The sequence below is a fragment of the Hyperolius riggenbachi genome, chromosome 8 (genome assembly GCF_040937935.1).
Source record: "Hyperolius riggenbachi isolate aHypRig1 chromosome 8, aHypRig1.pri, whole genome shotgun sequence".
Lineage (NCBI taxonomy): Eukaryota > Metazoa > Chordata > Amphibia > Anura > Hyperoliidae > Hyperolius > Hyperolius riggenbachi.
In genome coordinates this window covers 79,608,112-79,623,437 of record NC_090653.1, presented here as the reverse complement: position 1 = coordinate 79,623,437, position 15,326 = coordinate 79,608,112, and the positions used below count along the sequence as shown (strand labels likewise).

Here is a 15,326-nt window from a genome sequence, read left to right as displayed (position 1 = left end):
GGAACTTCCTAGCAGCACGATTTTTCCAGGTTTTAGGATCTAAAAGCCTGCAAGAAAATTGCACTGCGTTTAGACCCTAAAATCGGAATGGATCATAACACCATGGGGGTTAAATAGACTGTTGCAATATCATTGGCTACAGTGCAAGCGGTACCACTGCAGTGCTGAAATGAAAACTCACACCATATATGACTTTTCCGGGCAAGGCATACGCTGCAGAACCTATATGAATGGGAATGGACAGCGTCTCACTAGGCTGATTGATATATATGTTTGTTCACTGTTTGTCACCCTCTGCCTCTTTCTGTATTGCTGCTGCCGATGCTGGGGACATGCAAAGCTGCAGGTCCATTGCGAACTCTGTCAAAGTTATCAAGTTCGCTGATGACACCACCATAGTTGGCCTCATCTCCGGGAACGATGAGCAGGAGTACCGCCACCAGGTTGATAGAATCTGCCACTGGTGTAAGGAGAACGGCCTAATCCTTAACTCCGCAAAAAGGTTGAGATGGTTGTTGACTTTAGAAGGCACGCTAGCACCCCACCTCCAATCAGCATTGACGGCACGGAAGTTGAAAGCGTTCCCTGCGCACGCCAACCTAGGCACGACAATCTCCAAGGACCTGACTTGGAAAGCCAACACGACCTCCACCTAGAGAAAAGCCCAGCAGAGGCTTTTTTTTTTTTCTTACTCCAACTGAAGAAGTTCGGTATGGCCCGGGAGCTTCTGACGAGCTTCTACACAGCCACAATTGAATCCGTCCTCTGCTCTTCCATCCTGGTCTGGTATGCTGGTTCCTCTGCCAGCAATAGACATAAACTACAGAGGGTCATCAGATCAGTGGAAAGAATCATTGGAAAACCACTTCCCTCACTAGATCAAATCTTCAACTCAAGACTGCGCTCCAGAGCTCTGAGGATCGCCAATGATCCTTCTCACCCGGGCTTCCGCTTCTTCAGTCGGCTTCCCGACCACAAGACATAGGAACAGCTTCTTCCCCTCAGCTGTAAACTCTCTGAACTCTATGAATCTCTCCTCATCCTCCCAGATAAGCGGCAGCGCGCTGTACAAAATTTTATAGTCAACTGTGTTAATAAATATGCCCAAATTGCTGTATCTTTTTTGTTTCTGTATGTACTGTACGGATTGTATTGTATTGTATTATTGTATTGTATTACCTATTCACACTAGCCCTGTACTTGCCAAATCAATTCTGGGCACGACCCAGTCATGCTTGGCGAAATAAAGTTTCTGATTCTGTACCAATGGGAACCCTGGCAACAGCATACTGCCAGGACTCCCCATTAGTTTGAAACAAACCCATGGGAATTATCCCTCCACAGACGATATTCAACAGGAAGATTTGATTGATCCAGTTCTAAGCTCTTTTTTCAGTGTGCACCAAATGTGCATTTCATTGACCACCTCTTGTAGCAAATAAGCTGTAATTGAACTGTGTATGTGATTTGATATAATACAATGAGATTCTTCCGCAAGTTAACAAACCAATTATTGTCATCAGGTTCAGCACTTCAAGACAGACCCTTACATGGGCATCCGACACCTTCTTTTCCAGGTAAGCACTCAGTATAATGTATGGTAATAACTCAGACATAGCTATCCTTCTATAGACATATCAGACTCTGTTGTATTGTTGGGGAATTTCTTTTGTATTTAAAGAGACTCTGTAACAACATTTTCAGCCTTATTTCTTCTATCCTATAAGTTCCTATACCTGTTCTAATGTGGTCTGGATTACTGCAACCTTTTCTAGTTGCGCTGTCTCTGTAATATAGCTAATCTTCTTTTCTTTGGCAAGCTTTGTCGACCCAGGGAGAAATGGGCTGCCTCTGTTGTAATGAATACAAGTTATGCACGACCCCTCCATGCCCCCTCTAGGCTCACTCCTGTGTACTTTGTTTATTCCTCACAGACAGCGTCTTTGCTCTCAGTTTCAGCTTGTCTGTGATGCAGTTTGTGAGGCTGAGGGGGGAGGAAGCTGCCTGTAACATGCTGGGAAACTGTGAGATTTCCAGACTGGAGTGCAAATAATTCACTATGTAATAAAATATATACGCGCACACACACACACACACTGGAATGCGAGAGATTGGGCGACCTTCTTAATCGTCAGGATTTACCTGCGTTACCTGCAGCATTTGTGCTGCGATTCTGGAGCGGTCGCGGTTCAGTGCTTAACAAAGCGCTGATCACAACCGCTCTGAATCACGGAAGTGTCCAGTGATTTTTACCGTGCTAATTGTGGATAAAATCACTTGCGCAGGTTTTGCACTTTCAGATGTGAACTCTCTGGTTGCTGAGAGCGTCCTGAAACCGGGATCGCAGCCATTTCTTTTCTTTTCTTTTTATTTGAACAAAGGGAAATTAAAGAAAAAAAGGACTTATGAGCATCGGTGCAAAGATCTCTTCATCTGATTTCTTTTGCCAGTATTCTCTCTCTGAAAACATAATTTTTATGAAAGAAAAATTACAAAGTGCCAACAAGGAAGTAAACGTATCTTTATTTCGTTATGTTTTCTCTCCCAGCCTGCTGAGTGGCCGCATCTCCTCCCTGAAGGATGAAACTGGAGCTGTGAGTATCCACACCAGGCTTTGGCCTTTCTAGAAACACCGATAATTCCATTTCTTTGCTATTGTAAACTACATTGTAATGTTACTGATTTTCAATATCTGCCAATATGCATTAATTCTAGAGTTGCTCTTGGAAGTTGAGATACTGATGGGGTTATGTTCTTGCCCCTGGCCATCGTGTGAACCAATCGTGTGTTTTTAAACGTTTTCTTTCAGCTCTAGGACATGGCGGACAGGTGAGCGGTTAGGGTGGGACCCTGTGGGAGGGATGCCTGCACGGGGCGGTCCTGCTAGCGACGCAATCTTGCGATGGCGTCCAACTGAAGCCTCCCACCTGAATGCTAATGGCTGCTAGATGTGGTATGGCAGGTAAAGGGTGTATGACAGTGCATCCTGATTGGCTGACGAGCACCTGCTGACCAATTTCAAATGTAGCTGGATGCATGTACTGCTGTGTTCTATTGCTTGTGTGTGTTGGGGGTTATGTTCTTCTAAGGCAGTAGTCCTCAAACTAAGGCTCGCGGGCCGAATGTGGCCCCCTGAGGCTTTTTTTTTCAGGCCCCACACACACAAAATGTATTAATTATAGATGCGGTCAACTACCTCTTTAAATATTGGTTGTCCGCATATAGAATAGCAGTGCTAGCACCACCCATCCACATGGAAGCCAGAAAGCAGTAATTTGCTGGTTTCCGATGAAATTCCACAGCAGGTGACACTGCTGTCCAATTAGATTGCAGGTTGTCACCTGGGTGTGCTTCACTGTCTGGCCCACAAAGACTTCTACATAATTTTATGTATACTCCGGCCCCCCAGCAGTTTGAAGTAGGTTGACCCGGCCCTCGACCCAAAAAGTTTGGGGACCCCTGTTCTAAGGCCTCCTTTTTATATAACGCTTTTCTCCTGGGGGACGCAAAGCGTCAGAGCTGCAGTCACTAGGCTGCGCTCAGTAGGCTGTAGCAGAGTTAGGGAGTTTTGCCCAAGGGCTCCTTGCTGAATAGGTGCTGGCTTATTGCACAGAAAGAGCCGAGATTCAAACCCTGGTCTCCTGTGTCAGAGGCAGAGACTTTAACCAGCACACTATATAGCCACCAGTACGACGTTCACAGTGCGGCGGGAGCAAAAGTTCTAACGGTTTGCAGTATGGTAACACACTACATATAGGGCGTTACTGATAAATGTGCATGTTAACAGTAAAAGGGAAACCTACTTTTCATTGACTGTATGCTTTACTGTACCTGACGCAATCTGTTGCATCCCTGCTGTCACAGGGAAAGCAATGGCCGCTGTGAACATGGTATAACTGGCCTAATGACTGAATAGATGTAAATGTTTTTTGTAGACTTTAATTGCTTCCTGTCATTTTTGTTATGTCAGATCTTCATTGACAGAGACCCCACAGTATTTGCTCCAATATTGAATTTTCTACGCACCAAGGAGCTTGATACAAGGTCAGTTCCTATTCAGTAAACCAGGATGAATATGTAATCCGTGTAAAATGTGTATCCTGTGTCTGAAATTAGTGACATAGTGCAAAGTTGAATGGTATGCACTCATTCACAGCAACTTGTTATGAATCTGCCTAAATTCAGTTCTGTGATCTATCTTTGTGTGCTAGTTCTCTAGTGCTAAAACCCAGCCCCCCTCTCACCAACCACCCAATAAATACCAGTAAACAGTGGTCACACTTATCCCAGCAGTCTGCTTCTTCAAGAAATCTACGGATAACCCATGCAGCTTCTGTCCCCTCCATCAGGGCAGTGGTACATACAGTATGGTTGATACGGATAGCGTGGTGACCCACATATCTGACTGGAGGAAGCATGGCACCAACATGCTAGAATGTACAGGTATGAGGAACCAGAAGTAAAGTGATCACATGACTGCTTGAATTTCTTAAATAAGCTGACTGTTAAGGAAAGTATAACAGCTACGTATAGGATGGCTGGAGAGAATCTGCATCAGACTTTCTGCCTGCAGATCCATGCCTTCTCTTGACTCTTTTAAAGTGCACCCGAGGTGAAAATAAACTGATGAGTAAACCATTGGATTAATCCTCCTACCACTAAAAAATGAGCCCCCCCCCCCCCCCCCACACACACACACACACACACACACACACACACACACACACACACACACACACACACACACACTATTTTTTTTTTTTTTTTTAGATATTTCATGGTCTTATTTTATACTATCAATACCCAAGTGTTATAAAATCACAACGTACAAATAATAGTAGCAAGCTTACAAAGGCGCCAGTAGTGTAAAAAATATATATTAAAAGGTTTAAAACTAGGGAGGCAGTAGGTGGACTTACCTCCCCAATGTGGACACAAGACAATGTCGAGTTTTCAACATGCTAAAAAAGTTTTTATTACATACTCCAGTTAGTTGCAACGCATTTTGTGAGCTCAACCCACTTCATCAGGCTATCGACAGGAGTATAACACTTGTGCAAATGATCAGTCAGCTTAGCTGACTGATCATTTGCACAAGTGTTATACTCCTGTCGAGTATGTAATAAAACTTTTTTTAGTGTGTTGAAAACTCGACATTGTCTTGTGTCCACATTGGGGAGGTAAGTCCACCTACTGCCTCCCTAGTTTTAAACCTTTTAATATATATTTTTTACACTACTGGCGCCTCTGTAACCTTGCTACAATTTGTGTCCACCCCTGGTGGAGGGGATTTGGCCCCTTTCTTCTCATCTACAGAGAGCGACTTCTTAATCCTGAGTGGGGACAGGTCTAATCTCCCCACCTGCCTATATAGTGGTTACCTGGCAGGTAACCCACACTTGTGAGTATTACTCCAACACTTCACACCTTCATTCTAACCTACCAGTACATACTGCACTATATCAGGCTCTCTGTGTCTCCCACCCCCAAATGTACAAATAATGTCTGAGTAGCTGTGTAAACATTTTCCTACTTTTCATGTTAAATATAAGAGGCAAAAGCTTTCATTGTGTATAGGATTTGTCTCTATTGGGACAAATCATTCGCAAAGGGGTGTCTGTTTCAATGCACAGCCAGTGTTGTTTATTGCATATCAGACTGCAGAGTATTTTTCCCTGAAAGCCCAAAAAATATATAAAAAGCTGTGCTGTCACAATTACAAGTTTAAAACAAGTTATACTGGGTACACACTATGAGATTTTCTGGCCAATTTACTGTCAGATCGATTATTTGCAACATGTCCGATTTGCTTTCCGATCGATTTCCGAGCATTTTCCGATCGATTTCCTATTAAAGTTAACGGAAAATGCTCGGAGATCGATCGGAAAGCAAATCGGACATGTTGTAAATATTCGACCATAAAATCTCATAGTGTGTACCCAGCATTACATTTCCTCTGCTCTCTTGCAGACAGCTCAGAAACATGCAGCTTCTTCTGAGATCTTTCTCTCACACACAGTTACACACAGAGATAACAGTGAGGGAAATCCCCCCCCCACCTCATTAACACTCCCATCAGAAATGAGCAGACTGCTGTCAGTTCAGAGTGAAAGGAATTTGTTACAGTAAACAAAAGAGATAAGCAAATGAAATGTATGCATCATTATTTACCAGCACTTCTGGAACTCTCTCAATCCCAGGTTAAAAAATACATTAATTGATAGTATCTCTAGCATTTACAAAGTAGATTGAATGTTTTGTTCTTTCTGCTCAGGGGCAGTCTATTAAAGAGAACCCGATGTGGGTTCTAAGAATCCTATTAGCACACAGAGGCTGGGTCTGCATATAATGCCCAGCCTCTGTTGCTATACTGTTTCCCCCCCAGACCCCCCCCCCCTGCGCTCTATCCCCAGCTATAGCCAGCCGTTTTCATCTACACTGTCACTCTTGCCGCTCCCACGCCTCCTCTATTTCTCCGCTCCCCTCCTGTGTCCCTTCCCTCCAATCAGCGGGGAGGGAAGGGACGCAGGCGGGAGAGGCGGCATAGAGGAGGTGGGGGGAGCGTCGAGAGTGACAGTGTAGACACTGTATGTAAACACTGTATGTAAACAGCCGGCTTGCGATGTCGCTAGCACGGCGGTTTGATTTATGGGGACAGCAGAGCACAGGGGGGGCCTGGGGGAAGACAGTATAGCAACAGAGGCTGGGCAGTATATGCAGACCCAGCCTCTGTGTGCTGATAGGATTCTTAGAACCCACCTCGGGTTCTCTTTAAGTGTCCCTGAGTGAAAATAAATGAACTATTGACCTTTTCCTATCTTCCTCTGCTCGCAGAAGTTGTATTCTGCCAAGAAAACATTTATGGCTGTACTTTGATTGTCCAGGGAGGTTTACCATATTCCTGACAAGGTACCAACAAGACAGAAGCTGTCACTTCCATGTCTAAAAATAAACACTTTCAGGCAGCAAATTAAAGCAAGCAAAACAGCCTGATTATTAATATTTTGCATTGTACATACACGTTTATCTCATGTCACATGTCGTATCGGGTACACTTTAGTATCTCATCTGATCAGTGTCTACTTTTCTCTGTATTTACGCTCTGTTCATCACTGCTTTTATTAAGCGAGAGACGAAGCACCCTCATGTATTTTACCATATATATCAGTGGGAACATTAGAGAAAACACTGCTTTCTGTTTCATTCTTCTCTGTTTAGCTTGCTTCTAATCAGCCCTGATAAAATCCCCGACTGAGCACTCAGTCTGGCTTTGCTCAGGAATCATTATAGCTGAGTCTGTCTTCTCTGATGTATTTTTAAGCCCAAGCCTGCCCCCTACTGGCTCTGCTATAATGACTCAGCTATAATGATTCCTGAGCAAAGCCAGACTGAATGCTCAGTCGGGGATTTTATCAGGGCAGATTAGAAGCAGGCTGAGCAGTGAAGGATGAAACAGAGAGCAGGGTAGGTATTTTCTCTAATGTTCCTACTGATCTATATGGTAAAATACATGAGGGTGCTTCGTCTCTGGTTCACTTTAAGTTTACTTTGGTTCTGTTAAGGGGCCCATACATCTAGCGATGATTTGCAGGTCACACCCAAGAGACATATATTTCTCTGATTTTAATGTTATCAGAGGAGATCTGTTGGCTGCCCATACACCGCAGGCCGATTTCTGGTCAGTTTTCAGCAGGAGATCTCTCGGGAATCAGCCTCGTGACACCTCATCCACCACCTCAGCTGATGTCCCCCCAAATGTTCTTGTGCTGCCTTAAAATCTGCATTAAAATCTCTCACCTGTCCAGTTGCTACGAGTGTCCAACTGCTCCCGTGTCCCCGTCTGTGTCCCACATGGCTGACGAGTATAGCATGTGACCCTTGTATGACATTGAATGTACAGGCCTCAGGGGGAACATTAATCATTTGAAGGGACAGCGACTGGGGGTTCGCCACATTTGTCAGTCTCACGATATCACACGCTGTTACCACCACGTCGGCCTGAAATTTCCAGCTTGCTCGATCGATACCTTTGACCGAATTCACCCCTAAATCCGTTGAACTGTGAATTGGGCATGCTTTTTGCGTGACCGAATAGATGGTCAATAAATCGATAGATGTATGGCCACCTTGATTCTATGGCTGGACATTGGGTTTTTGTACCCAGTATTGGTCTGGTTTCTCCTGTTCCACGTCCGTTGCCTTCACTTGCTGGATACAGGTCAAGGGTGGGTTGACTCATGGCATGCAAAGCACTTTGGACACTGAGTACTGGTGAGCTCATGAAGATTTTTGGCAAAAGTTACTCATGCATGTTAAAGTGATGGCTAATTCTACGATTCATCTGGTGTTTTATTCTTAGCTTGACTTACTATCTGGCAGTGTTTTTCCTTGTACTTAACTCCTGACCACTGTTTCCATTACTTTCATAGTGTCTCTTCTCAACCAGAAGACCTTTGAATTCTGATACAACCAATGAGGAGTCTGTACTCAGCAGCACAGAGTGGGCATCTAATGAATGCTATGAATTATGCACACAATTTTCATTATGTAACTGAAGAAGCATGTTTGTGTTTTCCTTCTGTCACCGTCATATTGTGTTTGTATTGTTTTCTAGAGGTGTGAACAGCTCCCTTCTGCTCCACGAAGCAGAGTTTTATGGCATTACTCCTCTAGGTAACACTTTATTTATTTTCTCTCTTGTTTGTCTCCTGTTTATTAGTGTGGTAGCCAACTGTCCCTCTTGTTATTTCAGTGAGACGCTTACAGCTGTGTGAGGAGTTGGAGCGTTCCTCCTGTGGGAGTGTGTTATTTAATGGCTATCTCCCACCTCCAGGTAAGGTGGTCTAGCTTCACTACATATAGATTGTATAGCTCAGATGTTACATCTAAAGCACAACAAACATTCCCTCCCAGCACTGTTACTAGTGCTTTAAAGACAAAAGAAATACAGAGAGGCCAATATAGTGTAGTATGCAAAACAAGGGGTTGGAAATGAAAAGTATATAATGTATATACTCACAAACGTGGGTTACCGCCTAGGCAACAACTGTATAGGCAGGTGAGGAGATTAGACCTGTCCTCACTCAGGATTAAAAGTCACAGAACCAAGGGTGGATATTGATAATGTAAGGGCGAACAGAGGCGCCAGCAGGATAAAAGGTTCTAAAAGGCTTAAAATCCCTCAGGAGGTGGTGGTGGACTCGCCTCCCCGAAGCAGACAAGATACCGTCAGTTTTATGACAACCGGTTTATTAATATACTCCAAAACGAACAGTGCAACGTGTTTCACGGGTATGTTCCTGCTTCCTCAGGCAATAAACAGATAGGAGTACACTGTAAAGACAGACAGATAGCGTGTCCTTAGACCAATGTATACAGTGGAGGAAATAATTATTTGACCCCTCACTGATTTTGTAAGTTTGTCCAATGACAAAGAAATGAAAAGTCTCAGAACAGTATCATTTCAATGGTAGGTTTATTTTAACAGTGGCAGATAGCACATCAAAAGGAAAATCGAAAAAATAACCTTAAATAAAAGATAGCAACTGATTTGCATTTCATTGAGTGAAATAAGTTTTTGAACCCCTACCAACCATTAAGAGTTCTGGCTCCCACAGAGTGGTTAGACACTTCTACTCAATTAGTCACCCTCATTAAGGACACCTGTCTTAACTAGTCACCTGTATAAAAGACACCTGTCCACAGAATCAATCAATCAAGCAGACTCCAAACTCTCCAACATGGGAAAGACCAAAGAGCTGTCCAAGGATGTCAGAGACAAAATTGTAGACCTGCACAAGGCTGGAATGGGCTACAAGACCATTAGCAAGAAGCTGGGAGAGAAGGTGACAACTGTTGGTGTGATTGTTCGAAAATGGAAGGAGCACAAAATGACCATCAATCGACCTCGCTCTGGGGCTCCACGCAAGATCTCACCTCGTGGGGTGTCAATGGTTCTGAGAAAGGTGAAAAAGCATCCTAGAACTACACGGGAGGAGTCAGTGAATGACCTCAAATTAGCAGGGACCACAGTCACCAAGAAAACCATTGGAAACACATTACACCGCAATGGATTAAAATCCTGCAGGGATCGCAAGGTCCCCCTGCTCAAGAAGGCACATGTGCAGGCCCGTCTGAAGTTTGCCAATGAACACCTGAATGATTCTGTGAGTGACTGGGAGAAGGTGCTGTGGTCTGATGAGACCAAAATAGAGCTCTTTGGCATTAACTCAACTCGCTGTGTTTGGAAGAAGAAAAATGCTGCCTATGACCCCCAAAACACCGTCAAGCATGGGGGTGGAAACATTTTGCTTTGGGGGTGTTTTTCTGCTAAGGGCTCAGGACAACTTAATCGCATTAATGGGAAAATGGACGGAGCCATGTATCGTGAAATCCTAAACGACAACCTCCTTCCCTCTGCCAGGAAACTGAAAATGGGTCGTGGATGGGTGTTCCAGCACGACAATGACCCAAAACATACAGCAAAGGCAACAAAGGAGTGGCTCAAGAAGAAGTACATTAAGGTCATGGAGTGGCCTAGTCAGTCTCCGGACCTTAATCCAATAGAAAACCTATGGAGGGAGCTCAAGCTCAGAGTTGCACAGAGACAGCCTCGAAACCTTAGGGATTTAGAGATGATCTGCAAAGAGGAGTGGACCAACATTCCTCCTAAAATGTGTGCAAACTTGGTCATCAATTACAAGAAACGTTTGACCTCTGTGCTTGCAAACAAGGGTTTTTTTCCACTAAGTATTAAGTCTTATATTGTTAGAGGGTTCAAAAACTTATTTCACTCAATGAAATGCAAATCAGTTGCTATCTTTTATTTAAGGTTATTTTTTCGATTTTCCTTTTGATGTGCTATCTGCCACTGTTAAAATAAACCTACCATTGAAATGATACTGTTCTGAGACTTATCATTTCTTTGTCATTGGACAAACTTACAAAATCAGTGAGGGGTCAAATAATTTTTTCCTCCACTGTATGTGTGCTGATGATTTTTGGTGTATAGTTACGTTAACGTAAATAATGGGTAAACAATGCTGTGGTTAAAGGTATATTGGGAGAGGGGGTGAGAGGATTTTAAGCATTTGAAAACCTTTTATCCTGCTGGCGCCTCTGTTCACTCTTACATGTACTAGTGCTTGTTTGTGGCAATGAGTGCTGGTTCATGGCAATGAGTCTTTGTCGATGAGGCCTTTGTCCAAAGAGAAACGGGAACAAACCTCTCATCGCTGTCATTCTTACATTCTGGTCCTAGGAAGGACCGGCCTATGACATCACTTTCATTATTACCTTCTGTCTTAGGAGAGAATAAATGGTTGCCGTTTTCATTATTCCCTTTTCTCTCTCAATAATACACTAACAATTTAGACTGTCCAAATGGGGGGGCTCCGTATAAGTATTAAGTAGGCCCCAGTGATGTTCCTCTTTGTTTTCAGTGATGAGGCCTATGTTTCTCTTGTAGTGTTCCCAGCTAAGAGGAGGAATCGTCACAGCGTTTCTGGGCTGCAGGTCGGCCCCAGAAGTGGAGGAAATGAACGAGCTCCTGTTCGGAGGAGTAACACGATGCCCCCAAACCTGGGCAGTGCTGGCATCCTGGGCCGCTTGCTTGAAGAGAGGAGTTATGGGCTTGGACCAGGTGTGTGTCATGTCTATTTACAATACTAGATCTGCTGTACTAACGCTATGTACAAACACGGCAATTGCTGCAGAAATCTGAAATGTGTACACAGCTTTACAGTATATTACAGATCATGCGAACGAGCAACGAGATTCGATTAGAGATAAATTTGTCTCTTGGTCGAATCTGCCCATAATCTTCTAATGTATGGCCACCTTAGTGATCAGGCCTAAAATAAGAAAATAAGCGCTACTTACCCGGGGCTTCCTCCAGCCCCAAGCTCCCAGTATGTCCCTCGCCGCAACTCTGCATGCAGCCATTCACCGCAGCTCTGTCTTGGTCCCCGGCGATGACGTCAGGTTGGCCTGTACTGCGCCTGCGCGAGCGGCGCTGTCAATCACTGCTGTCAATCACCGCCACTTGGACAGGACTGCACAGGCGCAGAACTACTGCGCCTGCGCAGTCCACTCCGGTCCACGTGGCAGTGATTGACATCGCCGCTTGCGCAGGCGCAGCACAGGTCGACCTGGACCTGACTTCATCGCCAGGGACCGGGACGGAGCTGCGGCGAGGGACATGTTGGGAGCTTGGGGCTGGAGGAAGCCCCGGGTAAGTAGCGCTTATTTTCTTATTTTAGGCCTGATAACCCCTTTAAGGGAGGAAAGATTATCAGGATTGGCTCCAAGATAGACATAGTTAAAATAGAAAATTCTAAGAAGGATTTTCTCTTTTTTACTATTGAAAAATCACTAAAATCAAAACGTGGACAGTGTAATACATATGTTATGTAAGTAGAGCAAGTATTTATCTACTTATACATGTGGTTTTTTTTTTCTGAGATAGTATGGCTGACAGCTCCTCTTTAAAGGACCACTATCGTGAAAAATTGTAAAATTTAAAATACGTGCACATAAAATGTCCATTTCTCCCAGAGTAAAATGCACTAAAAATTACTGTTTTTTCCCCTATGTTGTCACTTACAGTAGGTATCAAAAGCTGACAGGCCTGACAGATTTTGGACGAGTCCATCTCCTCATCGGAAAGTCTCAGGTTTACCTTTATTTTTTCCAAAAGCACTCCCTGGAAAAGGATCTATACAAAGATGTCAGCTGGCTTCCCTACTCATCTGCACGTTTTTTTGGGCAGTTGGACTGATTAACTGCAGTTCAGTTAGTGCTTTTGTAAAGAAAGAAATAGCCGAGAGTCCCTCATGAGGAAATGGACTTGTCCAAAACCTGACAGACCTGTCAGATTTTCACTACCTACTGTAAGTGACAACGATATAGGGAAAAGTAATTTATGGTGCATTTTACTTTGAGCGAAGTGTACATTTAAATGTGTGAATTTAAAAAAAATACAATTTTTCACCAAAAAACCCCTAAATTTCACCTCCTACCTAGGACGACTGGGTGCAGAGGTCTGGCTGCTAGGGCCTAGTGCTCTTTCCAGTCCACATCAGTCATGTAATTGCCTATCTACCACAGAGAGGAGTTAGACAAGGAGGCGGAGCTTCTGATGGCAGAGGGCAACTCTATAAGCCATGGAGCCTCTTCCTAACAAAATCTCTGCTCCAGCCATCTTATGCCTCGTACACTCAATGCAATTTTTCCATCAGATCGGTTTAATCGATTGACAGGTCCGATCCGATTTCAGATTTATTTTTCTGATCGATTTTGTATAGAAGTGATCAGAAAATCGATCAGAACGGAAATAAGATCGGACCTGTAGCGGCCTAATAATGTGGTTGTTTACTCATTGTGACCTCTAAGCCTCTTTCTACACTTGGGGCAGTACGTTGTGTCACGGCACTGAAAACCACCGCATCCCGCTGCACACACGCAATTTTTTCATTCAAAATTGCACCGAGTGTAGAAGCAGCCTTTAGTGATTTAATGCACCGCTCAGTCTAATTTACCATAGATTGCAAGCAAAATCTCATCAGAACTCAGTTGAACTGCTAGCTTTGGCTCTATTCAGTAAAAAAACTAGGTGGTCATCACCCCACTACCCACTTGATGAAATATTACTGCCAGTCCTACTACACTTTAGATGCAAGTGATCAAGTTATTCAAACCAGAACTTTATTGTGCAGATAAACACTGAACTAAAAACATTTAGCACAGTTATAACCTATGGTATTTTATGCCACGATATTGTAGACAAATGTTCTATAATAGAGATGGATAATTTGTAACAATGTTCACTTAGGTATAAAGGGGTGTTATTGATTAAGTGTGATAACATTTACGTGAACACATAGCACATGTACATTTTACCAGACGTGACTGAAAACTACATAACAGATTATGCAATTTTGTAAACCTTATACTATTCACACGTGTGCTTTAAATGTATGGTGTAAGTTATGCAAACTGCGTAAAGTTTGTGTAACTTGCACCTATTAAATAATTTGCATAGAATGTATATGTACTGTATGTGCAAGTGCATTTTACCTCAAAATAGACCCCAAAAGTGGCTTTAACACAATTAGGAAAAATAACACCTTTTGTGTGTAATCAGACCAATGTACAGTCTGTAGTGAACAGCTGTTATGCTAGGTACACACGATGAGATTTTCTGGAAGATTTCCAGCCAGATCGATTATTTCCAACATGTTCAATGTGATTTCCGATCGATTTTCCACTAATTTCTATGGAAAATCGATTGGAAATCAGATCAGACATGTTGAAAATAATTGATCTGGCATGAAATCTGCCAGAAAATCTCATTGTGTGTACTAGGCATTAGGGAAGGCCAATAGTGTTGAATCAGTGTAGTGTTTGATACACCTTTGCGCTTTGTATATAGAATAGAGGGAAGACAGAGGAGTGGGTATCCATCACTGATGTGCTGTTACGGTAGAATCCCTGTATAGTGAATGTCAAGGAACTGGGCCAAGTGGTTTAATATATCAGAAATTGTTATATTCAAGCACCTAAAGTATATTGTTAAAGGACTTGTCAGGCAAAAAAAAAAAAAAAAGTTTCACTTACCTGGGGCTTCTACCAGCCCCGTGCAGCCATCCTGTGCCCTTGTAGTCACTCACTGCTGCTCCAGTCCCCCGCCACCAGCTAGTTTCAATTTTGCCAACCTCTGGGTCGGCAGGCTGCATTGCTTACATTTTTTAGAAATCCCACTTTTGCAGGAACATTAATGCATACATTATTTAGCGTTAGCGGTGTAACGCTAACTAATTTTAGCATTAGCGTTGCAACAGTTTGCATCACTAACGCTAAATAATGTATGCATTAATGTTCCTGCACAAGTGGGATTTCTAAAAAATGTAAGCAATGCAGCCTGCCGACCCAGAGGTTGGAAAAATTGAAACTAGCTGGTGGCGGGGGACTGGAGCAGCAGTGAGTGACTACGAGGGCACAGGATGGCTGCATGGGGCTGGTAGAAGCCCCAGGTAAGTGAAACTCATTTTTGTTTGCCTGATAATTCCTTTAAGCTTTATTCAGTCATAATTGAGAGTGATTTTTTTATTTTCAGTGCTTCAAGCGAGCATAGACAAGTGTCTAAGCTAGATCAAAATACACAGTGCCATGTTCTGGGATTTGTGTGCAATAATCGCACAGCAGTTTGCTCAGGAAGCATAGGTCTCACCAGTTATTGCAGGTACAGTACTGATACTGTGCTCCTCTATCCACATTCAACTCACTCAGTATTCAGGCAGCAGCTTACACAGGAAGCATAGGGCTCA

The 15,326-nt window shown here is 43.4% G+C and overlaps 1 protein-coding gene across 1 annotated transcript in view; it reads left to right on the top strand.

Moving 5' to 3' along the window:
- SHKBP1 (SH3KBP1 binding protein 1) overlaps nt 1-15,326 on the top strand; it is a 49,025-nt gene that overhangs the window by 13,189 nt on the left and 20,510 nt on the right. Inside the window, exons 2-7 of the mRNA XM_068249499.1 lie at nt 1,524-1,577; nt 2,549-2,594; nt 3,971-4,044; nt 8,615-8,673; nt 8,753-8,833; nt 11,468-11,641. Of these exons, the coding sequence (XP_068105600.1) occupies nt 1,524-1,577; nt 2,549-2,594; nt 3,971-4,044; nt 8,615-8,673; nt 8,753-8,833; nt 11,468-11,641 (488 nt within the window). The remainder of the gene's footprint in view (nt 1-1,523; nt 1,578-2,548; nt 2,595-3,970; nt 4,045-8,614; nt 8,674-8,752; nt 8,834-11,467; nt 11,642-15,326) is intronic.